The sequence below is a fragment of the Calidris pugnax genome, unplaced genomic scaffold, assembly GCF_001431845.1.
Source record: "Calidris pugnax isolate Ruff unplaced genomic scaffold, ASM143184v1 scaffold175, whole genome shotgun sequence".
NCBI lineage: Eukaryota > Metazoa > Chordata > Aves > Charadriiformes > Scolopacidae > Calidris > Calidris pugnax.
Window position 1 is genome coordinate 203,715 of NW_015090888.1, and position 26,746 is coordinate 230,460.

The 26,746-nt window shown below is 40.8% G+C and overlaps 1 protein-coding gene across 14 annotated transcripts in view; it reads right to left on the reverse strand.

Moving 5' to 3' along the window:
• Positions 1-10,355: 10,355 nt before the first annotated feature.
• KEL (Kell blood group, metallo-endopeptidase) overlaps positions 10,356-26,746 on the reverse strand; it is a 28,255-nt gene continuing 11,864 nt past the window's right edge. For 5 of the 14 annotated variants that reach the window (XM_014947550.1, XM_014947555.1, XM_014947549.1 and 2 more), the window contains 15 exons: positions 26,210-26,334; positions 25,047-25,193; positions 23,889-23,951; positions 22,739-22,927; positions 22,193-22,338; positions 20,765-20,888; positions 20,146-20,256; positions 18,998-19,096; positions 18,375-18,452; positions 17,827-17,930; positions 16,780-16,890; positions 14,603-14,670; positions 14,204-14,361; positions 13,267-13,359; positions 10,356-12,008 (listed from right to left, as the gene is read on the reverse strand). In XM_014947550.1, coding sequence (XP_014803036.1) covers positions 11,832-12,008; positions 13,267-13,359; positions 14,204-14,361; positions 14,603-14,670; positions 16,780-16,890; positions 17,827-17,930; positions 18,375-18,452; positions 18,998-19,096; positions 20,146-20,256; positions 20,765-20,888; positions 22,193-22,338; positions 22,739-22,927; positions 23,889-23,951; positions 25,047-25,193; positions 26,210-26,334 — 1,793 coding nt within the window. In that variant the 3' untranslated portion in view covers positions 10,356-11,831. Of the gene's footprint in view, positions 12,009-13,266; positions 13,360-14,203; positions 14,362-14,602; positions 14,671-16,703; positions 16,891-17,826; positions 17,931-18,374; positions 18,453-18,997; positions 19,097-20,145; positions 20,257-20,764; positions 20,889-22,192; positions 22,339-22,738; positions 22,928-23,888; positions 23,952-25,046; positions 25,194-26,209; positions 26,360-26,746 lie in introns of those variants that run through there. The other 9 variants (XM_014947557.1, XM_014947560.1, XM_014947559.1 and 6 more) reach the window with 7 other exon arrangements.

Genomic DNA, 26,746 nt, shown 5'->3' on the forward strand with positions numbered 1-26,746 from the left:
GTATTGCAAACACAGGCTTATAAATACTGAGGGAAGAAACAGTGAGACTGGAAGAGTAAAAACTTCTCTGAAGAGAAGAAACCAAATGATATCTATCCCATATGAAATTCAGAAGTGAAAGTCTCTGAGCATACAGTGTTCCATGGTTATTTAGAAAACATGACAGGAGCAATAAGAATGAAATAAGATTAATTTTCTTAATAATCATATTCAATTGTTTAAACATGGAATAATTTATTTAGTTCTTTTACTAAACATTCTTCCTTGTTAGTAGGAGTGAATGAAATACATTGCATACACAGATTATGCAGCTTCAGGGGCAGTTCATAGTAACACCTCTGACAGCAGTGAACTATCACAGTCTTTCTTACAAACTACCTAATTATCTTTGATCTCCATCTTATCATTGGACTGCCCTCATTTACCCCAAACCAAATTACAGCCTGGAAGGAGACTACAGCAGTGATTTGTGTACCTTATCTAATGAATAGTTATATCATGTGGTCAACTGTGGAACAGGTTCAAGAGAGATTAAGACAGAACCTTCTATAATTGCCCATTCATAAACAAAACATGTCAGAACAATGTCACTGACATTTTGCCTGGGGAGAAAAGAATTCAAGGCCCTGACAATGCACCTGATGACTTTTGCATTCCCATGGTAGCTATACCATTTCTTTTCTCTGCTTTCCATAAGCACATGGAGAGTTGCCTCACATTCTCATTTACAAGAGCACTGGGTATATGTAGCCTCCATCATTCTACTGCCATAATGATATATATTCATTTATTTAACAATAACAACTAACTATACTAATTCAATTAAATAATCATGAAATTGTATCTTTTTCTGCATAGGCTTTAGATCATTTCACAAATGAAGAAAAATGTTAATATCTACATCATAAAAGCAGAGCTAAAAAACAGAGGGTGGGATACATGCAGATTCCATGGAAATGAACAAAACTAGCATTGTACAAGCACTACAGTGCCTTCTGCAGAAAGACCTTTGAAGCCTACAGTGCGTCTTGGACTGAGTCCCTGAAATTTGCCAGGGGAATTTTGCTAGCTTTTAAAAGTTAGTTCCTAGATTTCATTACTGAAAAAAGAAGCCTGAAAATATTAAGCAAGCACATTCAGAGAGCAGAATGCAAACAAACTTTCCTGTATTGTGTTTCTTATAATCTTACAGATTGTTTATTAGTTTTCTTAAGAACTTGTTTAGCAACTGTGACTTTCTGAAATAATAAGAAGCTGAAACTCTTTTGAAGTTCTTTATGTTTTATCTTGTGTCTAAATTTGTCCACAGTAGCTTGAAATAAATTAGAGAAAAAACATAAGAATAATTTAAAGCAAACATAATAAGTCCATTGTAAAGGAGATTTCAACATTTATTGAATGCATAGGAATGTGGCTGATGGGTGTGATGGATATTTATCCATAAAAATATTTGGGTAAATGATGTGAGGCTTGACAGACCAGACAGAAAGGTGCTTCCACAGTTAAAACTTCTTCTCCCTAGGCTACAGTGACTCCTCTGCTGCTGCTGAAGATATCAGGTTCTTCATATATTCAAAAGAAGGGTCCAGCATGCAGCAGAATACTCCAATTTGGAATCTCCTAGCTGTGAACATCCTCTTTTATCTGACTTCACTTTCTTCAAAATTGCGAGCAAGGGTGCTGATGTCACTTAAATCTAGATGTTTAAAAATCTGTTAATTCTGAGTTACTGTAAAAAGGAGTTTATCCTGCCCTAGTACAGCTGTTTGAGCTGCTTGGGAAGGCCTCCTGGAGGTGGCTCTTTCTCTTGCTATTAAAGACTAGGTTTGATTCGGGTTTGTTTCACAATATGTATCTTGCATATGCTTCCACTGTTATTATTTTAAATAATTAACAGCAATGAAGACAAGAGCAGATGAAACCAGAAAAGGCACAAGAAGAGAATGAGAAGATAAAGTGGGAATACAGACCATGGTTCAGTGGAAATCCAATTTGCACGGCTTTTTTAAAATAATCAGCCATTGGTCACCATCGCTCCCAGTTCAGGAGCTTTTCACTTCTTGTTACTGTGTCATAGTGAGATATATGGAAGCTCTGGGGTAAGGATGCTACCTTCATCTCTTGCATGGGATAATACAACCTGAATGCTGGTATCTGCTGTTAGAACAAGCAAGACATTTTCATTTTCAGGATCCAATACTAGTGGTGAAAAATGGCCACAGTTTGAAACCCTAGACAGGTTTCTGCTCTTTTTCACCCCCCTTTCTAAGTTCTCTACATACTGATCAGCTCAGAATCTGTGAATTCTGCATAAGAAAGCAAAGTGGGAGAGTGCATGCATTCCTGCATAATGTGTGTGAAAAACAGATTCCAGCAGACTAGTTACCATTCTGACAATAAGCATGACAGAAAATTAAAAGAACTGTCTGACAGGGGGGAACTAGTTTCTTGGATTTTGCACTGCACTTTTTGGCTCCCTGCAACAGCAGATCAGTAGCCATAATATAGAACTGTCTACAGTCACTTCACCACACGCTTCCACTCGCAGCTATCTGTGGCCTGAGCTGAAGCTGGTCATTCATCTTAAACCCAGATTCCAACATCCATTATTCCTGTCCTGCAGCTGCCTAACCATTCCCACCCTATGGTCCTAAAAACCCTCTGTCAGTTCTCTCTGTCCTACCCTGCATCTCTCCATTTATTTCTGTTTTGGGATCTTCACACAGTTCTGCTTGTGATATTACCTGCTACCCCATTGCCTGGCCTTTGTAGTTCTGAGCACTCCCAAGGGGATCTGCTCTCAGTCATGTTCTGGAGTCCCCCATTATGGACTGGAGTATCCCCAAGTTCTCCATCTTTATCAGTTTTCTGATTGTGGCATCAAAATAAGCCAGTGGGTGTGCCTTCAGTTGCCTGGCACTATCCTGTTTTCTTAGGAATACAGCCTTGGGGTAGGATGCAGAAATTCACCGATTATGATCTTTCGGTCCATTTCCTTTCCTCCCTCCATTGGCTCCTTTTTGCCTCAAGGCCCTCACTGCTCCATCTTGGGAATGACTTTACAGCCTCCTCCACCTCCTCATTACAAATCCAATGGGGTTTTGACCTCACATAGGAGAGTCATCTGATGCAGACAGTGATAACCTTCTTGGTGCTGCCAATTGTCCTGTGCTTCACTGGACCGGAGAGCTGCTTTACTAGATTTCATGCACCAGCTCTTTCAGCCTGATGAGGCAGAAAGCATACATTAACTAGTTTGTCTTATCCCCCTCCCCCAGCCCAATCTGAGAGCATTGGCAAATGTGCTTTCCTGGACTGGATATTTTGATTGTCTTTGCACCTCACACTAGGTCATGTTGCAGAATTAACTAAGAGAGGAAAGCATGAAATATTGAGTCAAAATCCCTAGAAAGAGAAATTATTGCTATGACGCTTATAAGATTCAGCTGGACAGGCTGCTGGGCCATCTTGTCTAGACTGTGCTTTTGCCAAGAAAGGTTGGGCCACATGATTCTTGAGGTCCCTTCTAACCCAGTATTCTGTGATTCAGTGACTCTATCCAATCGTTTCAGTGTATTCATCTCTCTCATAGCCTGCTCATTCCCCACCACTCTGTATCCACTGCATGGACAAAGAAATCTGCATCCACTGTTCTTTTCTCCCTTGGAGCCTCTACTTCAGAGGAGTCAAAGGCCAGTCCTTTGGACTTCAGTAAAAATCCACTCCATTGGCCAAAGAAATGCACCTATATCTCTTGGTCTGGTTAGAAAAATGCAGCCTTGGGCAGGAATCTGTTGTCCAGTGCAGTCAGTTTGACAATAAGCAGAAACAACCATGATGATTCTGAAAAAGGACAAGGCCATATGGAGCTAGAGTTTTGAATGGAACTCAGTCCCTTTAAGAGGCAGGAAGTGAAGTTAAACAACTAGTGGACAGGCCAGGGAAGACCAAGTGCAAAAAGATGTGGTTCAAAATATATGTCCAACCTTGGCACAATATCCAACAACTTTTTAAACAAATTAGTTTAATAAATCTATTGAAGATAGATTTCTATAATGTAGAGCAATCTTTGCCTCCACACGTAACATGATTAAATTCTGGGAGTAGACATTAATTGAGGGAAAAAAGTCATTATTACTTTAACTCTTTCAACCTTTTTTTGCTATATCTTTCTTATCCTAAATGCATACAAATTGAAATATTCACACATACTTGCACTCGCACATGCAGCACACTGTGACAGGGAACATCCAGAGAAGTACGCATACAAGGTCTGAGATGGGCAGCTTAATATCCTGCAACTGTCAGCCACACCGAGTAAAAGCACATTTGCTAGACAGCTGGGTGCTGTTCTCCATCTTTTTTCTTTTGTAAAAAAAAGAGTTTTACATTTTGATTTTATAAACTCTTCAGCCATGGAGCTGTGTTTAAGGAGCACTGCTATTAGCTTAAATCTTTCTCGTTTCACATGTCATCTTAGTATATTGCTTTCTTATCTTCATTACACATATTCTTTGCTGGTCAACATATATAACCACAAATGAAGGAAGAGTCAGAACTCTCTGAACTCAAGCAAGCACTGTGTACTTACTTTGTCTCTTTTTTAAGGCCATGGCTTCTATTGAGTTTGTAGTGTCTGGCACTCAGTAAAGGGCAGAATAGCCTTCCTCTGTCCCACCCCAATCATTTGTTTCTACTGCCTGGTCACAGACTAACATTTGTGTCAACTACACAGTTAATGGGATCCAATACTCACCTAATAAAATCTGCATTTAAGATGGTTTTGTCACCGAATATACCTCATTAACTGAGCCACACCAACACTTGTGTCAGCAGAGGAAAAGATGTAGGAGCAAGCATCCTGTGGCAGGATCCCTTGTTGAGGCAGGAGCCTGGGCTTATGCCAGAATGAGTATGTCACCATGACCTCAGCAGTAGTATGAGTTTCCACATCTGGCATCTATTTACTTACCTACTTTGGCTAAATAAAGAATTTCGGAGGTTCAGGTGAGGACTTGAAAGTATTTCACAGTCCCTGTGAGGAATGCAGTACACCTTTGATATACAATCTTACACTGAATTGAGTACAGATTCCTTTAGATCCAGAGGTCTCTGTGGGGAACATGCCTCTTGAAGTTGCTTTAGTACTCACACTGCAGGACTGAAAACCCATCCCGCTCCCTCTTACTCTGTTCGATGTGCTCCCTCTTCAGATCTGTTGAAGCTTCTGTCCTGCTTTGTTAGAGTATATAGCTACTGATATCTGGCATGATCCCATCCTGCTCCCTCTTACTCTGTTCGATGTGCTCCCTCTTCAGATCTGTTGAAGCTTCTGTCCTGCTTTGTTAGAGTATATAGCTACTGATATCTGGTATGTTGATTTCACTCCTTATTACACACCATTCACTAGGAGACAGTATATAAGAAATTCATACAGCCATGTAATATTCAACCATTCAACTTAATGAATATTTCTGAAAAATTTATCTTCTAGTTTCCTGAAGTTCAGTTCTAATTAGCACTTTCTGGGCTGAGGGTAAAGTCTGCTGAAGACTAGCAGGAAAAAAAATCCTTCAATGTTTTGGATAGCAAGCTGAAAAAGTCCCAAACCCACCATATGGTATAGAAATCTCAGTGTCTGTAAATCAGAATGTATATTTCCTTGAATGTGCTTACTTCTAGGTCTGGGGTAATTATTATCTTGATTTGACAAGCTCAATTCCTGACTTGCCTAGATTTCAGACAAGTATTTGAGCATTTCAGAAAAAACATAAAGATCTTGAATAAGAAGACCATTATTAATAGCAGAAAAGAAAAGGGAAAAATAAAACTAAAGGAAAAGGGAGTGCCAATGGTAACATAAAACTATATGTAAATACAAGAAATGTGGAAGATATGTGGTACAGCAAATGATAGTTGGGGATCAATTTGCATTTGAAAATAATCAGAAAATTGTCACTTAGGCCACATGGTGGAAAGTTATTATCAGAGTCCTAAAATGTAGTCTGGACAGAGAGTCAATTAGAGTGGGCAATTTGGTCTGACAAAGTGAATGGCAAGGGTTAGTAGGACATGGTTTTTCCCCTGTAGAATTGGTGCTTTGTAAGATGAGCTGTTTCTGTATTGATGTTGTTAGATCACCATCTAGAGGACATTTAAAAACACATGCTTGTCATTCTACTGTTTTTTTTTAAAATTTGTTTCTATTCACAGAGGCTGTGTGAGCCAAACAGCAAAAAATGCTCAAAAATTTGTTTCTATTCACATAGGCTGTGTGAGCCAAACAGCAAAAAATGCCGATACAGGTTAAGCACCAAAGAGGGAAAGTAATTACATTTTCCTTTCACTATAAAACACTTTTTCTCCAGTTTCAGTCGGTTACTTCTGAGCACTACTGGTAAGGGGGAGCTACAGAAATGTTCAGGATTGTGTGATTTTTCACATCAGGTGGTGTCCTATTGTTATGATCCTATCTTTTTCATTCTAATTAACTTTGAGCAGAACTTTGAACACGCTCGTATTGATTCCCAAATGCTTTCAGACTCTTTTCGTGCTTTATGGTGGTGTTAGCTATCTATGATGGCAAAGCCACAGTGTTTCTGCCTAGCAGTGTATGTCAGATGAGCCCGCTGATGTCACAATGTGCCCTGAGTAAGACTGTGGTGCTAGGGAGATCCTGACTCCATTAGCTGAAAAGGGGTGAGAAGCAAAAGTGTCTTGTGCTGGACAGGCTGACTAAATGGGGGGTAATCCAACCCTGATAGCTTCCCTGGGATTTACCATCTATCTGGTGGCCATGTTCCCGGCCACTTACTGCCTAGTGTCCTCTAATGCCTTCATACCACTGAAAAGCCAGACCATGATGCACACAGCCAAGAATGGACAGCAAGAAAGTACGTCAGCAGGTGAGAAGATGGGTTGAATGAGAGGATGAGGAAGAGGAGGCATGGAGGGCAAATAAAGGCAAAAAATGAGAAGGGGTACGGACACAGAAGCTTGGTATTGGAAAGACAGGAGCAGAAGAGGAAGGAAAAGATGTGTGCCAAGCAGTGGGGGTCAGATGGTCCATAAGAAATAGGGAGCCAGCAACTGAGTGTGGTAACAAGGAAGGCAGCATAAGACCCTCATTTGCCAGGGCCTAATCACCATAACCCTGAGCAGGACAAGCAGGACAGGCCTCGGGATGGTAGTCAGGGTCAGACGAGAGGTCACTAAGGAAGTCCACAATGATGAGACAGGTCCAAATTCAAGGAACAATACCAGTCAAGGTCAGGATCAGACACTATGATGGGTAACCAGGGTCAGACACAGCCCAGTGACTGCCCAGCCTTACGCTTAAATGGGGTAGAGGGTGCGGGAGGAGGCACAAGTCGAGGCTGGTCAGGGCTATTAAAGCCTCTTAGTTCATTCATGGCCCCGACTGCAGCCTCCCCTCTCAACAGCCCCCCCCTCACACCCTGCAGAGCTCTGGGGTCATAAATACACATTCTGTAGAGTGATTAAAGTGCTATGGGATGCCACAGGGTAAAGAGCCAGGAAAGGGATGAGAAACTGGGAAACAGATGTGGCATATGGGGTGCTTAAAGCTTGAGGGAGGGGGACAGGGTGTGGATCAGGTTGCCCACAAGGAGCTGTAGAGGCTCAGAGGTCTTGCAAAGAAAGGCCCAGGCCAACCCTGGGGAGCGCTAGAGGCTGGGCAGCCAGGAATCCAGGGTGCAGCACCCAGGGGCAGACTGGTCCCTCAGAAGGGATCATAGGCCCCGCTTAGAGGTGGGCCCAGCTCCATGATGTTCACCTCTGTGCTCAAGAAAGCCCCAGTTAACTTTCAGGGAGCAGCGAGTTCCAGCTGCTTTCTAAGGGGCAGGGAGGCAGCAGACAAGTGTCACCCCAGCCAGAACCCAGTCCCCACAGCCCCTGAGCAAGGCAAGCAAGGAAGGCCTGGGGATGATACTAGTTATAGGTAGGGATAGGTAGTTATTCTGTCAAGAATACAGATCATCGAGTAAGTCCATAATCATAAGGCAGGCTCAAAGTCGAGCCAGGAGTAAAAGTCAGCAAAGCCAGGGTCAGGACCTGATCCAATGAAAGAAACCAGGGTCAGACACACTCCCATGACTGCCAGGCAAGTCCACAGTGCTAAGCCATATTCAAAGTCAAACCAGGAAGTCAATTTCTACGTCAAGATCTAGAATAACAGGGTTTGGTGGCCAGGCACAGCTGTGATGATGCTGGAGCTGGAGATCTTGCAACAGACCACAAATAGAGACTGGAGACCCAGGACTGAGCTTAAATGAAGCTCCTGGACCCATGGGCAGAGGATGGGGGTGAAGACCCCAGTTGAGGGTGGTAAAGGTCATTAAGGCCTGTTACTGTAATTATGGCCCTGAAAAGATGAAAGAATGAATCTGGGATGACTCATAATGGAAAAGTACAGAAGAAGGGGAAAGGACGAACATGCAAAGAAAGGAGAGTAAGGAGAAAGTGGTTTCCAAAATAAAAGTTTTCAAAGGCAAGCACTCTCTTATTCATATAAGCAATGTACTTATACAAATATTTCATTGTGTTCTGTACTTGTATTGTGCAATGTTCTGCTGTTCATTTTGGGAGGCAGTCACATTTGCCACTGTAGTTGCAGTCTTTCTCGTGACACCTCTCCTACTATTACTTGATGGGATGTAGTCTAATAGTAAAGTTCTTTGCTCATAAACTGGTGATAGAGCCAAAATAGAGCCATAAGGAAGCAGGCACTTTGTTCCAAGCCAAGCTTCATCCTATCTCCATCACAGCACTCAACATACCCAAGAAAAAACCAAACTGCAGCAATTCTGGGAGAACAAGTCTGAGAAGCAGAGCCAGCATGGGAAGAGAGAAAGCAAGATAGGCAACAGTCAGCGAGGAAGTGTGTTGAGAAATAAGTGAGGAAATTGGCTAAATGCATGAGTGAAAAAATAAGGGAAGAGAAAATCAGTGGAAGAAAGATGTTCCTCAGTTCCACTTGCAAAATAGTAATAATGATGCTCTTCCCTTCCTGGATGACCACTTGCTCCCTTGCTGCAATTGTATGCACTTAGCAGGGCAAAGGGAGAGAAGTTTAGGACAGGTTTGCACACTCACATCCGAACACATCAAGAAACCACACTTGGGAATAATGAGGATCCTATGGGGAAGGGGAGCATAGAGGAATATATACTGAATGACGAAGAATAGAAACAAGAAAAGGACAAGGGAAGCAGCAGGTGGAAAGTGGAATGAATGAAAAGCTGCTTAGAATGAAGGCAAAAATGGACACACAATAAAGGTGAAATGGAATTGAAAGTTTAGAAAGCAGGGAGATAAAAGGGGAGGGAAGCAGAGGTGAAAGGGATCTGGGTATGAAAGAAGAGAAAAAGAAGAAAGCTTATGTTTTCCCCACCCACCCCCTGTTACAGGTTGGAAGCAAATGGAGGAAATATTTGTGATCTCGTCAGTGGGGGAAGGAACAGAGGTGATCGACATGGTGCAGCACGATGACTCACAGAGACTGAGGAATTCAGCAGTGAAGGATCTGCGGTTGGATCTGGCTCTTTTCCTGAACACTTGCAGCATTGTGCTCTTTTTCTTATGTGTGACATGAAGCATGAAATAATTTGTATGGTCATGAGTATAACAATTTGAGTATAACATCTTCTGTGTTTTCGTGACCACTTACTAGTCAGCATGACTTGACTTCACCAACTACATCCCAGGGAACTTGCAACACTGAGGACAAGGGCAGAGACCTTGTGCACATGTTGAAAATATTTCCTTATCTCCTTGAGAAACACAATAAATTATCATTCCAAGATTCATACATTTTTTTTCTAAAGCCAGACCTCCCTTCATGCACTTCCCATATGTTCTTTGTGTAAAATCATCATAGATAGTTTGATTTTATCAATAGAATAGATATCACAATAATTGATTCAACTTACCAACTTCAAGGGAGACCCTGTCTTTTAAACACAGTATTCATACATTCATCATATCTTGTAAGAACAAGAAGAAATTGCATATTCTATGGAACTGTCCCCCCATACACTTAACAAGATAGATACGAGGAAAATTTAGAGATTCCTTGAAATGCAAACTGTCAATAGCTTTTGCTTTTTCTATACATTAGAAACAAAGAAGCCAAGTAGTCTCAACAACTTCTATATTACACACAAGGTCTGGTACAATGTTAATTGCTATTGACATCTAAAAGAAAGACAGTCTGGACACACTGCTCAGACAAAATTGCTCAAACAGTGGAGGAAGACTATACAGTGTTTAAATGGTAAAGATAAGCATAAGCCCAGTTTTGTTATTTTTTATGATGGATAAATAAATCAAATTACTTCAAGGTATTATTATTTATTACTTGCGAAGCTAAGAACTCCAGTCATGCTGGAAACAGTACAAATACAGAACAAAGAAACAGGCCTGGTCATAAAAAGTTTGCAATCAAAGTAATTATTTTCTCTGAAGAAACACTTTATTAATATTTTAGTTAATTAATGAAAACAAAATCTCTGGACAGTCTGTTCTTGGAAAATATTTTGCTGCATTGGTCAGTACTTGGAAAGGACTAACACAATTCTTGGGATTTTCACAATGCTTATGTTGATAAGGGATGTTTCCACTTGCCATCACCTACTCCACAAACAATCCCCAGGCAGCCAATATAATAAGTAAAATAAAAATGCTCCCATAATCAAGAACAGTTTGAAGAGTATGCAAAAGGTAGAAGTATTTTGTATACTTATTAACTGTGCTAGATTTTAGAATACTGGTATAAACTTTCTAATTATCAGAACCTGAAATGAATGCTTTAAGCACTTCCCCTGCCATCCTAACATATATTACTTCTTATTTTCATTTTCCTCTAAAGTAAATTAATATACAAAATTCATTTTCAGGTTAAAAAAAAAAAAAGCCTACAGCAGCTCTATTCCTCTGTTTGAATGGTAAATATTTACAAACGTAGGGAGACGAGAGAACCAGGTTCAGAATCCAGAGAAGTTATTGGAATTCTAATTGTTCAGTCTTCAGATTTCTAGAAACACTTGTGACTTCCCATACTCCACCCTCAACCATATCCTCAACCCTAAATATAGACTTAAAAAATACGGAAAAGAAAGAAAGAAAGACGAAAGACAATGTTCTCAGTTCCCAATCCCCCTCCCACCAGAGGGGATCCTTTCTTCTTTCCTCTTTCATCTCTTAGGAGTTTTGCTGATGAAACAAGAGAACAGGGAAGGCCTTCGGTAACCTTTATTATCAAGTCATTTTCAGCCTAGAAGCTGGAGCCACCAAGTCTTTCCTACTGCTTATCTTCATTTATTGGCAGAAGACGAGAAGAAGATTCTTTCCTCTCTGTTAACTACATCTGTGGTTTGCATAGTAACTTCTAGGATTTCCTTAAGACCCAATGTTAGATGAACAAATCTTAGAGCTCCAATTTATTGCCTGCCCATTCAACCTGACTGTGTGAGCCTGCTGGAGCAGACAGCACGGCACTGTTTACAATTCCTCAGAAGCTGTTGCCTGCTAGAGACTGAATAGTCATCTTGTTACCCTGGGACTTGCTAAACTCCAGAGTTGTCACACCTGGGACAGAATGGTGAAAAAAGGAGGAGGAGACCCTCTTCCCTTATGATCTCAGATTAAGAATTTTGGTACCATCAACTGCTGAGGAAAGGATAACAATAAAAGGAAGGTAGAGGAGTGAATAAGAGCACCATGTCACCCTGGGGGCCCTGAGAAGATGGTAATACTTCCATGGCTCAGACCTTCCTCTCCCTGGGGTCATTCTTCCTCCTTTTCCATGCAGATTACCAGACGTGGCACTTTTTCTCTGGGTTCATTGGGGATCCACTGGAACAGCGGAAGTGCTTGGCAAAGTCCTGGCTATTGCTGACAGGCCCACAGACACGAAGTGGCAAAGGACTGTGTGGATCTGTGTTCAGGGAAGACTCTAGTTTCTCCGGATCCTGATGTCCACACATTGTCTGAAAGGAAGCAAAACAGAAAAGTCAGTTTGGCTGAAAGTCCTCACATGAACAAGAGTTAACGCTCCTCATGCCTCTGATCATGTGATTGAGGCTGCTGGAATAAACAAGCAAACACACTTAAACACAACAATGCTCACCACCACAATTTCTGACTGTTTTCCCTTTTCCTAAACTTCTCTGTCCCAATTTCCCTGACAAGTCACCTGCCCTTTTTCTATACTGTGTAGTCCAGAACCCAGGGAATTTAGACCATCTTGGAGTCTAGGCTCATGCAAGCTTGGACCACACCTAAATTAATGGTATAGATGTAATCTTAGTGTCTAGATTCAGCTTCTTAAGCAAAAGCAATAGGCGCTCACCAATAAAGGAGCGCACTTGCACAACATCCCATTACTATTCAAGAGACTGGGGGAAGGTTCTGTGATTTTACGGGTGTTAAACTGAGAATCCAAGTCTTCACTCTCGTGATTTCAGTCTCTATTCATCGACAAATGACAAAGTAGTTCCCAGAGAGCCTCTGAAATGCAAATCTTGCCACCAAGACCCAATACTCTGTGATTTCAGAACTGCTTTTCTACGCAGTGCTCTGACCTAATGTCAATACACACACAAAACTTTTCCCTTTGCACAACCACAGTGAATTACAGTGGTGTGACGTTTCTGAGCACAGAAATCCAATGATCTGTCATGAGGAACTATGCACAGATGCACAACTTTGCACAAATCCTTAGACCAGGTTCCCACAGAAATCTCAGAGTATATGTGCATGTACTTCTAGTTCTTTATCTCTAAATAACATGCTAAACTCCTTTTTTCATTGTATGTCACTCAGAATGGCATGACATGTGGTTGTTCACCATGACAGAGGGGCAGATGAAAGAAAGGATGGAGAGATACACGCCTTTTCCAGTAAAATTCCACTTCACATGAGTTAGATTGCTCACAGCAGCAAAAAAAAGTACTCAGAAACTAGCAATGAAACATGCTTTCCCTCACACAACTTGTCTGCTACAACTTCAATCTGGTAGATTTCAGAGCTTTGTAATTGCAGACAGGCCTTTTGTTACCTTTGAGATCCACAACACATTAGGGGCCCTATAGGTGAATTTTAGCATTCTAAATAAGATCCTGGATCTCCCAGGAACATCGGTCATTCCCAGTTCTGTGAAGAGGGGGAAAAGTGATTGAATATTGAGAAAGACAAACTGAATAGTGTGGAAGACGAGATACACATGACTATCCTAGAATTAATTACATTAGCAAAACTGAGGTAGAAAAGCTGGTCGTGTGAAAGTCCAATCTTAGGTAAATTCTTCTCTTTGTGCTTTTTCAGCCAATTCTTATATGCCTGTGGAGAGAGAAAATTAATAATAATAAATCCCCTTTCACATAGTGTTCCCAAACCATGTCGTCTGTCAATGAAATACAGCAATCTAATATATCTTTAGTAAATAAGCAAGTTTGTATCCTCACTCTGAAGCTCCCTGCTGCCAGCATGCCCCTAATAACTCTAAGATGGGAGAATAACAACGTAACTCCTTTCCTGTTTTAGACACTACCACTCACACATCGTCATAAGAGATGTGGTGACTGTACTGTGAAAGAATGAAAGTTACTTTCAAAGAAAGTCACAAATATTTGAATAAAAATTAAAAGACTTTCTACCTCCCAACATTCTTCGTGCAAGAATATAACAAGTACCATCTGAGACCTAGAGATCTCAGAACACCCTGCATTCAGTAATTATTTCAGCTGCTGAACTACTGCATGAGGAAATAAAAAATTCTCTCGACTAAAGTATTGCTGAAAACATCATTATGGAGTCATTTTACCACCCCACAGACTTCTGGTTCATATCTCAGCTTAGTTCCTGAGGTATAATGTGAACATATAAAAAATATCATGCTTTTGTATGCATGATGTAAATGGGAAAATAAAGAAAGGCCCGCCCCAGAACTGGTGAAGGGAAGAAGTGTTTTTACATGGAAGTAGTGAGCTTATGATCAAAGCTTTGTGAGGAACCTGTGTCTGGAATAGCAGAGGACACGTAGGGTGCATGCTGCACTGGCGAAGACGTGCAAGAAATCTGGAACTGGAGGAGCATGTAGAGGAGGAATGCAGGAGAGCAATCTTGTAACATGGCTGTTGTGTGGAGAGACTATGAGATCTGAGAAGTAAGTAGGCTACGATACCTGGTAAGCGATGGTGAGCCCTCCAGTGTCGGCTGTATTCTCCAACAGTGTAAAAGTACCATTGACCTTAAAGTGATAGCTTTCATAGTGTTCAACTAAGCAGTCTATGGATTTCTGTAATGCACTCCTGTTGCACGTGTGACAGCCCCCAGGAAGCACTGTGGGGAAAGAAAAAGATCCTAGAAACTAAAGGTATTTCTGACTTACACCTGTATTCCTCACACTAGTCACTGAGCCTTCTTACTAGTCAGCAGGGCCTGGAATGGGTTTTTCCTTAGTTTCATCTGCCTTAATAATACATGTATACATTTATATAGGGACCAAGATTTAAGATTCTCTGAGGGAAAGTACTAGTGGGGACCTAGAAGGGTAAACAAAGACACCACAGCCAGTACCCACCATAACCATAGAACGTGTGAAGAAGTTCATGCGCCATGAAGACCCCGATGGCTCCAAAGTTCACAGCACTGAAAAGTAAACATGAAAAGAGTGCTTTGGAGAGGAAAAGGAGGGCAGGTGAGCATTCTTTATATTCACTGAGCACAACTGTGGGCAGCACAGGAGCATTCTACTGAGAGCATACAGAAGCACTTTCTATTTAATGTCTCTCAGATGTGGTACACTCTGTAAAAATTCAAATCCAAGTGTAAATTACTCTACCAGTGCTTAAACTTGTACTATGGGCTTCATTAAAGTATTTGTAGCTAATAAGCCAACATCAGAAAGAGCCTGTGAATGAGATTCTGCCTTTAGTAACTGTAACAGCACGTATTGTTGTCAAGATATGTCCTTATTTACCCAATACTGGCTGAACTGCTACACAAAAAGTAACTGCAATAGTAATCCAACAAAAGCAGAATGGCGGGAGAAGCAATCTTGCAACAGTTGTCTAGTGAAAAATAACACATAAAACTAGCAAGACAAATTAAAATCATGAAGGTTTGACCACAATTACTGTGGTCTAGCATTGGTGATCTTGCTACAAGCAAGATACTGTACTAGAGACCTCCAACAGTTCTTTCCAGAATTTATATGATTCTATGCAATGAATTTACAAATAGTCATACAAGTTCAAAATGCATTTCCATAATATGAAATGATGGGCTCATTCTTTCTTTACATGCACCAATTAACCCTGCTGAAGCATGAAATCACTGTAGTAGATCATTATTACATCACTGGAACTCAGTAGGACGTGACAAGAACAGAACTCATCTTCTCTTATAACTGCTCTTTCAGAAGCTCTGTACCTAATAATGTAATTGTTGCCCAGAGAAGTTGTGGGTGCCTTATCACTGGAAGCGGTCAAGGGTGGGAGTTTAGGCAACATGATCTAGTGAAAGATGTCCCTGTCCATAGCAAGGCGGTTGAACTGAGTATCTTTAAATGTCCCTTCCAACCCAAACTATTCTATGATTCTATAACAATTGCACTGCTTTGCTGACTTCTTATTTTAAAAATTATCCTTCCAGTCATCTGTAACAGATTTTGTCAGTAAAGTTTAATCTTTGAAGAATCATCTGAGAAAATGCTATTGTGCCAACTCACCAAAAGCTGATCAAATTGGACTTATCAGTCTACTCAACTGGGATGACAGTGAGAAAAATAGTTTTTACTAACACTGAATAAAAAAGGAATATGAAGCTGTAGACACTTTTTTCAGAGAGGCAGAGTATTGTGACAGCCTATACCACTGGAAAAAAAATAATCTATTATTCTTTTGAGGTGTCCTGTTCTAAATACTATAATGAATTCATGAAATTATAGTATTAAGTAAGCACTAGAAGATGTCATACAACTAGTGGTAGAAGACCACCATGGAGAAAGTAGTTACTTTTAACTGAGATATGTTTCTTTCAAACTTCAGCCTCTTGACACAGTGTGAGTTTATTTTTCACTACAATGGGATTAGGAGAAGTATCTATCCATCACCATGCAAAAAAGGGCATCAAATAATATTTTTACCATCAACTGTTTTAAGTGGTTTTAATATCAGGAAAATATTGCTCAACAGTTCTGTTCCATATGTGAATGAACCCAACTATAAGAGTGTGGTCTACAGAATTGTCACTGTTGTAGGGAAAGACTCAGAATCAAAAATGTATTTGCTTATTAGAGAAGGTTCATTAAAAAATAGAAGAACTGTGTTTCATCCATTTGAAAAAGATTTCTGACAAGAAGTTGCTCTGTGAGGCTCCTATTTTCTCTGGATTGGATTTCTATGGGTTATAATTCAGGAATTTTTGGAATGTAGAAAATGAGAAGCGAAAGTGAAAGGTCTTCTTTGGAGTTAACCTACATAAGGCTTTTGCCACTTTGCTCCGGAGTAATATATTTGGCTTAGTTTAGTTTCACCTAGATTCTGATTTTGCTTCAGCAGAGTCAATGACACACTCTTTCAGAATTCATAAGGAAGTATCCATCTGGCTTTAGAAAAAGCTATTCCACACACTTTACTGTCTTTCTGGGATGCAGTGAGAAAAAGAGGTTAAAGACAGACCTGTTAAGATTCTTCCTGGAAACATGGTGCAGCCAAGGGACTACATTCAGTTTCCACCTTTGCAGCCCCTCCATACCTGGGAAACTCCATGTGGAAAAAAGGACTGCGGAACATTCCAGCAGGGAAGACCACCATGTGGTGCCTTATTGAGTAGTATGAATGCACTGCCCAGGGGGACACCTGCCAGCTAGAAGCAGAAAAAGAGAAATGAGAGAATGTATTAATTCCGTATCTCATAACTTGCTGGACTTGCATAAATGGTCTGCTCAGTACAACTGTTCGAAGAGCAGCAGCAAATGATGAAATTCACATTATCTAGAGTTAAAGGTGTTTGAAATAAACCTTTGCTTGATTACAGATGATCAGAGCTAGTAGCTTAGCTTTCATAGATGCTAAGGGATTTACCCTCATGACTTCCCTGTCAAGCAAGTCAGGATTACTAACCTCCTGTGAAATACTGCACAGAATATTCTTTAGGCAATGTAAGGTCCCAAGCATGGCTGTCAATAATGCCTGCCTTCTGAAGCATCCTATGTCCTGCCTTTGAGGTGACCCTGCCAGAATTCATGTCATCACAGTATTTTGCTGGGGTTTTTTGCTGCTAAGTCCAGGAAAACCAGCTTCCTCCCTTACTCAAGGGTTCATGAGCAAAAAAGGTTCTTTTTTCAAGGGGTCTGGGCCTCCCTCCACAATGGTGGGATTTTGGGGGAGCATGAGTTCAGGCTGAATAGGCCTGGAAGGCTGCCAGATTCAAGGCTTTTTTAAGCAGGATGCAGCAATGCAGCCTTGCAGCAAAGAAGGACAATGACATCTTGCCTTGCATTAGGAGAAGTGTCACCAGCAGATCAAGAGAGGTGATTGTGCCCCTCTATTCAGGACTAGTGAAACCGTATCTGGAAGTACTGTGTCCACTTCTGTCCCCACAACTGCCCTTCCTCCCTCCCTTCCCCAGAAAAAGAGCAATATACACATACGATTGGACACGTCCTGAGTGACCTGCTCTAGCTGATCCTGCTTTGAGCAGTAGGGTTGACTAAGTGATCTCCACAGGTCCCTTTCAATCTCCGTTAGTTCACGAGTGTGTGATTCTGTCATATTTTTCACATCAGTATCTGGCACTTACTTATCCTGTGAGTGATGCTGAAGGACTTTCAGGTAGGAATTTTCCCTCAGTACTTTCAAGCAAGCCATCACATTGAGGAAAAAAGTGTCTTCATTTATCTCCAACTGAGGAAAGAGACAGGTAATGTGACTGTCATAGAGCATGACTGAGGAATGAATTGGAGAGTATGAGAAAGAGAGAAGTCCTACAGGTCAAAAAAGGGTTCATCAAAAGACAAACTAATGGAATACTTCTGTTTTTTTCTCTCCCAGTGCTAAAGACATTCAATTTAAGATATGACAGGAATGTTATCTGCAGACCAAACAGAACACACCAGCAGGTCACAACAAATCTCTATCAGGCCAGCCACTCTAAATAGGAGACAAGACAGGCAACAATATAGAAGCAATAGGTAAACGTTCTCTGGGCCCATATTTTTTCAGAAAATGAACAGTAAGAAATCTGCATTGCTCCAGAGGTCACAGCCTCTTTTAGCAGCAGACAAGATAGCAGTTGGTACAGGTAAACTGCCAATAATGAGGCAGAGATGTTTACATTATATAGCTCACTTTCTGGTAGTCCAGGTTCACTTCGGCAGTCTGGAGTATGTGAGCTGGATAGCCAATCTCCACTTGTAGTCTGGAAACCTAAAATAATAATAAATAAACAAAGAAAAAAAAAGAAAAATAACCAATAGGAGGCTTTACATTCTAGAAGTCCTTTTTAAACTCTGTTTCTAAACAACTGAAATAAAATCTGTGAATCAGCCTTTCAAAATGACAGTTACTCTGTTTCAACAATACATCTTCTCTTGTTACTCTGCTTTCTTAAATCAATTGCCTGAAGCCTGATGTTGTTATACTCTTCTTTATAGAATTGTTTTCTGGCATTCAGCTTTATAGTTTTTAACCTCTCTAGGTGTATAAAACGGAATTGTATCTCAATACAATTAATTCAGAGTATCCATGCATAAACACTGAGCCTCTCTAAGCCTACACATCAATGTACGTCAGTATGTGTGTGATGGCACTTGTAAAACCACCTACAATTTTCCATGTGTATAAGACATCTATTTAAGATTGTGTGCCTGTAGAAGCAGGTAGGAATATGTGAAGGTGCAGGCCCCTTCCATTCCTTCTCCAAAGGCTTCAGGGAGAGGAAGGCCTCAGTAACTTCTGCCTTCTGCACGCACCAAGACTTTAGCCTCTTGGCGAGTCTGTTCGTCCATCCACTCCAACTGATCCAGTTGGCCATAGAGGGCATCTTGGATCTCAGAGAACATCTGCTCAGCCTGCCATGGAGAAAAGAAAGCACCATCAGAACTGCAGAAAAACATTGTTCAGGCTTAGCTACCATCCTCTCATGTTCCAGCAATTCAACTGCAGAATAACTGGGGGGAAATTCCTCTTCTAGTGAAGAAAGAGATTTCAGTTTCTACAATGATTTAGGCTGAAGTTATTTGGCATCCAGTGGTTCTTCATGGGGCTCACCATTCTCTCCCACATACCTTTTCATCTTGCCTGTCATAGCAACTAAGAGGAAAACACAATTCTTTTTCATTCAAGCCCTGTTATGATAGGAATGGAGCAAATGATTGCCCCGCTTCTTGAGTGAAATGAAAATACAATATCCACTAGTATTTCACACTAGTGTCTCCCTTTCCGAAGTTATGGCAATCTCAGTCTCTCCTTCACAAAATTATGTTTTGTTCATTCCACTTTGTGGTTCACTACATGTATTCTTAGTTTTTCCATTACTTTTTCTTGCCACTTTATACATTGCAAACTCTTTGTAAAACCTGGTGCCTACACTAACTTCCCTCAAAAGAAAAAGGAACTTTGATAATCAAAGGAAAAAAAAAAAAAGAAATCTTTTCCACACTGCAGGCAGGTGTTCCTTTTACTGTGGATCTACTCAGAATGTTTTGACATTGATTTGTTTCTGTACAACTGGTTGTATGATGGCTTAATGGGTTTGCAATTGAAAATCTTATATAAGTATGTAATATTGGCGACTGACTGTCTTTCCAGGAAGCACATTGAGATTGCATGCATTTGTAGGGCTGTCATAGGTATTGGTGCTGCACACATGACCCCTCACAGTTGAGATAAAGATAATAACCAGTATTTTAGCACTCATTATTCTAGCAATGACAGCAATGTCCTCTTCTGACATCTTTCGTTCCCAAAACGAAAGGAAGTGCATAAGCAGAGGAATATGTAAAAAGGTATAAAATCTACATATGATTTTGCTATCTTGATGTGGTCTTAAGCTGGCATGTCAAAAAAAGAGAGAGATGAAGCTGAGCTCTGCTTGGGGGTTAAGAGGATGAATACCTACAAGTTTCTTGGTCTGCTGAGGGAAAATTTCTTGCACAAACATCTGCCCTAGAACTGGCTCAAAGAAAGAGCTGGTATCAGTCAAGCACTTCCTCCAGCGCTCAGCTGGGATCTGTAAGAACAAAGAAAGAAATAGAGACACATGAGAAGGAGGATAAAGAGATAGGAATACAGTAACAAGGTATGTAAACGTGAAGTCAATAGCATATATGCTTCTACCTAAAAATGACAGCAGTGAATAAGTAATGTAGTTCCATTTAAGCTACCTCAGAAAACTTTAATCAAGTACAACATTTATTTCCTTATGATTTACTCCCCTTGCACACAAGATGAAGATTCATATGCTAGCTGAGACAAAACATAGAAGAAAGGTGACCATCTATATATTTGTTCCCTACCCCATGATGCAGTGCACATAGCTCTCTAAAGTTTTGTGTGTTATGTCTACTCCCACATTTCTTCGAGAAAAAGGAAGCATTTAATGGCCTAGTGAGAGTTGTTCTCCTCCCCAAATCTAAGACACTCCATCCAGACAAGACATCAGGAGAACACCCAGCAGGCGTGTCCTAGGGTGTTCAGCTGCTGGGGAGGCTGAAGAAGATGGTTAAAGGCTAACTCACCATGCTAGATCCCTTTTTTCCATAAAGAATCCCAGATAGCTCCAGGCGTGCATCTTGGAATCGACTGTCAAGGGCTGGGGAGAGATTCCCAACCAGACAAAGAATCATATAAATAGGAAGGACCCTGTAGGAAAATGACATTTAAAAAGACTGGAGATTGAAGGGTGGTCTATAAACGCCAGAGACGTGGCAAGTGTCAAAGGAATAATTTGAGGCAGAGGAACCATAGTAACCTGAATGATGGCAACAAGTGGGCTACACTTGGGGCTATCAAAGGAGGATGATTTTACTTGAATCAACCAAAGAAACTGTCTCCCCAGAACACTGTCAAAACTCAAGGGGCAATTATCTGCTGGGGCACAGGTTTCTTTATGGGAAGTGGAAGAAAGAACATTTTTAGGACTGCGTGAAACTTACAGAGTATTTTGAGGGGTCTGTGGGATTCTGTGAGACTTATTAGGGGACATTTATGGGAAGGACCCAAAGTGGGGAAAGGGAAGGATCATGGTGAATTGGGGTGAACACACGTGGGAAAATGGAGAGGGAAGGTATAAGAGGGAATGAGCATAAACTTGAGCATAAACCTGTGGCTTGCAGGGTATCTGTCTGATTGAGCCCTGCACATGGTCACCAGAATCTGTCCTATCTTATTAAATGCTATTCTTAACTAAATTTTACTCTCTGTGGGAGATATGGGACTGGATACTGGAGAGATAAGGAGTCTGAGAGTTGACCACTGGAGGGACTTTGGTTCAAGCTAGCTGTTAGAGAAAGCAGGGCTCTGAGAGTTGGTTATTGGAGACACTAGCAGTTTGGACCACCTACTGGAGAGATCTGCTCGTGTATGTTGGTTTGTAACAGAAAGAGATTGGAGTTGCAGCAACAAAAGTAGGGCTGCAAGACTCAGGGGCCCACATACCCAGGTGCCAGCAGCTGTGGACACCAGGGGATCTGGGGCCAGCTTCTCGACAGACTGAATACCAAAGACCAGCTGCTGGAGTGATCCATATTGTGTGTGTACATACATACATTTCACTAGTATAGACCAAAACTGATCAGCTCGACAGGAGTGATAGGATCAGACTGTCTGAGCTGTTCAAGTTTATATGAGTGCTATGGGTGTGTGGGTGACAGTAAAGGCAGTGTGTTCCACCTCTGTTGATCTGTGTGACACACACACACACATATATATATCTACACAAATAAATATACTTGTGTATATATATGGTGCATGCATGTGCAAGCCTCTTAGGAATATATGCTAAGCCTTAGTACTGGCTAAACCTGGGGATATAGAGCCACAGCAACCTTGCAATTATTAGCTTACTGGATTCAGCAGCCTCTAGCACAGACCTCTTTAATTGATGGTATCTGAAGTTAATTTTTCTTGAGGCACAAACAGCTAGAACCATAGATATTGACTCCTACCTTTCTGTTTGCCATTCTTCGATGAGCTGTGACATGCCTTTTAAATAATCCATGTCATGCACTGCAATTGGCTGAGAGAGGTTCATTGGCATAGGATGGAAGACAGCCTGGAGACATGACAGCCAGTCAATAGCAGGTGCCTTTTCCTAGAAGTAAAACAAAGCTTACATTCTGAACTATGAGTCTAAATCAACTGAAATCAAGAAATAATAGGAAAACCCGGATAGTGTCTCTAATGCTCTTAAGACATACTTTCAACAAGTTAAACTGGATTTGTGATGTGGGTATTAATTATAGTAGAAAAGGAAAATTTTCTTTTTTTATTGAGTAAGCACTGGGGAGAGGCAAGAGTTGTAGGCCAGAAAAGTCCAACTGCTGTCGATAAAAGACCATAAGTTAATAGATTATTTATAGCTCAACAGACTCCAAGTGTAAGCTGCAAGGGAATGGCATCTAAACCGAATGCTTCATATCTCTATTGATTCAGATCTTCAGAATGTGAATGTCACATGCAATTGTGCTGCCCAAGTTCTAAGGCATTGATACCTGTAGCTCCCTAATGGTAGTGCGAAAGAACAGCATCCCCCTCCGCTGTCTTTCCTGCAGTGGGGTGACAACTTGCTGGAGCTTAGAGATGAAGGACAAGGTAGGGGAAAATAAATCAGGGGAACCATCCACTGGTCCTCCAAGTAGGTCCCCCAGTTTCTTCAAATATGAGAGATACACGCGGAGAATCTGCAATACAGAGGATATGACCAGTGGGAGAAACATGACTGAACATTAGTCACCCCATCCAACCATCCATCTCGACCATATAAGCTTCATTCTTTCAAAACCACTGCAGTTCCATCCCTAAAATTGTTGTCTTCACTGCAACATCCTTATGTAATCTTCATGTGGAAAACAGTTGCCAAGTATAGATCATCTTTCAGTGAAGAACACTGAATTCCCAAAAGGTCCCAGCTTACAATTACATTAAATACTGGAATAATTTCAGAGATGTAGGCCTGCCATCTCTGGAGCCAAAGGAGGGACAGGTAGTAATATAATGAGGCAGCGTTTTGGACAGACAGAAAAAGCCAGCTTCTTGTGTCTATACTCTTGAAGTATCAAAGGTATGTTTGTGATGGGTAGACAGGCTTATTTTTTTGAGGACTCTTCTGAACGAGTCAGATTGAGAAACTGAAATCAACTTAATTTTTATAATGTTCAGAAAAATGTCAGACCTGTGATGAAATTAACTTTGTTGCAATAACTCTCAAGGTCAAAGAGCTTCTTTCCCCAGCTTAAGTTAAAACATTTTAAAATAACTTTGAAAATACTACCTACCTGTCCTCCAATACATACTTTAAGTTATAAATGCTTGCTTTGGACACAAACTTTTTTTTTTGACGTTCATTTACGGTGAAACCAAGAGGGAAGCCTGGGTTCATATTACTTAGCAAATACAAATTAAAACTATAACATTCTGTTTCTACACTAGAAGTTTTAAACCTGGCATCTAAAAATGGGTTACATTTTACAAAGTATCTTTCTGGAAAAGTAGAGAGTTCTGTAAAGAATTCCTTCTATAGACATTTTCAGAGGTCACTGACCGTAACCCATGGAAACAGACCTCTTTGAACCAGGACGCAATTCAAGGAGATCCCTACACCAAATAACTATTTTTACCTTTCCTCAGCCTTTGATATGTTACCTCAAGATAATTTTTCGCTTTGAATTTACTCTCAAGCGGCACCTCAAACTCAGGATGGTCAATCTGCAAAAAAGGAGTACAGAAAAAAACATCTCGCTATTTCCAGAAACAATGGAAAAGTGAGGATATGATCAACAGGCTTTGTTAGTTTCTGTGTCACAATATTTGAAATGTTAATAAATTGTTTTTACTTTTCAAAAAATTTTGCTAAGTAATTTCTGTGGATCTGTCATATTCTGCAGCTCATTTACAAGCTCATTACAAATCTGCAGTGACTGATATTCAAATGTAACCCACACCTTTAAATATTTCTACATGACACACTAGCTTTAGCTGGGATAGAGTGAAATTTCTTCGTAGTAGCTTGTACTTGTAGAGCTATGTTTTGGATTTGCTGTGAAAACAGTGTTGATAACCCAGTGAGGTTAGTTATTGCTGAGCAGTGCTTACACAGCGTGTGTTTTGGATTTGTGGTGAAAACAGTGTTAATAACCCAGTGAGGTGTTAGTTATTGCTGAGCAGTGCTTACACTGCGTCAAGGTCTTTTCTGCTCCTCGCATCATGCTGCCAGTGAGTAGACTGGGGGTGCACAAGAAATTGGGAGGGGACACAGCTGGAGCAGCTGATCCCAACCGACCAAAAGGATATTCCATACCACATGACATCATACTTAACAATAAAAGTACTGGGTGAAGCACTTTTATTTAATTATTAAACTGTCTTTTTTTCAACCCATGAGTTTTCATACTTTTACCCTTCTGATTTTCTTCCCCATCCCACTGGGTGGAGGAATGAACAAGCAGGTGTGTGCTGCTTAGCTGTCTACCAGGTTTAAACCACAACAGTGAGCTGCTATGTGTGTTAGAGGCCATTATTGTACTAGTCATCCCCGTGAACATAAGAAGAACCAGACCCTTCCATGGTGAAGTACAATCTACACTGTCAGGCAGAAGAGAATGAGAGAAATTATGCAATTTATTCTTCCTCATCTGCCCATTTTCCAGAAATAAGTCCTTTTTATGTAATAAAATCAAGTACTTTACCGAAATTTAGGAAAACTTTCTTTAGACAAGATTGACAAGCCTGGGTCTTATGGGCTGTGTAACTGACTCTTTATTCACCATGCTTGCTGATATTTTTGTTCTTTAGTCTACTCACCTGAATAATATTAGCCTTGGGGTCAAAAGGACTAGGTCCTACAAGCACTCTGAAAAAGGGAAAGGTGCTGTATCTGCCCATGAGAGTCCGAAGAGTTTCATTAAAATCTTTTGCTTTCCCTACACCTGTGATATTCCATCCACCAACCTAGAGAGGGAGAGAGACAGCATGACACCAAGTGAGAGAAACACTTGTTTGATCTGTATTTACAAAATCTTTTTTCACTCCTATGAGCTCAGCCATTATGACAACTGAGAAGCAGCAAAGTAAATAGCAGCAGAGAAAACTCATGAAGTTTTCTCTTACATACCCTGTTTGTTTGAAAATGACCTGTCACTTTCACTTAAGCAAAACAACTAACTGCAAAATGACACAGGGAAAAGGAATGATAATTATCAGCAGAAAAAGACGTATGGGAAAAAGCAGAAGAAGCAGAGAGGGAAGAAGTCTCATTTTTCTGAAGCCATCCAGAAGGATAACCAGGGAGCAGGGATTAGAGGTCCCACCTGTCTGAGAACTAGATTCACAGGTGGGCCTGCAGTCACTATTCTTTCTGCTGGAAGGCTTTGCAACCTCCTTGGAGACAGGGCATAACTGTCCTATGCCAGCAGAGAGATGTACAACCCTCCCTGGCACTGAGAGGAGCCTCCCAGAATGGAAGGAGAAGCATTTTTCTCTTTAAACAAGCTCCCTTGAAGCCTGGAGTACTGGGTGGCCATCAGATCTTAGACACAAAAATTTCACCTATTTTGCAAGATATTCCCTGATTTGTAAGTTGGATCGTATTGAACTGAGCTTCTGAATGATCCCTCTTTGTAGTGGTTGTTGTACAGCCCTGAAGTAATATGTAAGGTCATGAGGAAAGAGTCAGGTACCTGATGTCAGAAAACCAAATCTTGAAACAGCATTTAAAGCTAGAAGATTTGTCACTTAGTTCTGCTGTGAACTATGAGCTTATTTCAGGCCAGATGCTAGCAAAATTACATCATGTGGTACCACGTGACTGTAACTTCACACTTCCCTTTTCCCTGCAGGAATTACCTTCTGGAGGGAAGGCCAGATGCTAGCAAAATTACATCATGTGGTACCATGTGACTGTAACTTCACAGTTTTCCCTGCAGGAATTACCTTCTGGAGGGAGAGGAAATACCGCAAATATTCACCTGATTTAAGATGTCCTTCAATGGTTGAGTTCCTTGGGATTCTATCTGTTGGGTATTCATGCAGGAGCGATAGAACCGGATTGCTTTCTCCTTAGCTGAGCCTCTTCTTCCGAACTGTGGGCTCTCTTAGGAAAAAAAAAATATTAAAAACTACAAAAATGGTAAAATAAAATAAATTTTTGTCAGTGTTAGAGCAGAGAAAGGTTGTAAGAAAATATTACATTGCACTTTGATTCAGAACAATTTAATAAATACATCTACACTTTTCCACAGTCACTCAGAGCAAGAGGCATTCTAGTGCCACGACTCTTCCTGAGGTCAAATATGTGAGTTTCTTCACATGGGAACTGGAGCACAAGAGGAAGGTGCTGTGTATCTAGGCTTCAGGACTGGAGTCAGGACATGATCAGAATGCACTTTCAGACAAGCACAGCAAAAAGGGTCTACAAGCAAAATGGCTTGAGCTGCTGTCAGAATTTTAAAGTGTGACTTTCATCTGTTACACTTGGCAAGGGGAACTAAAATGTTTAAAATGCA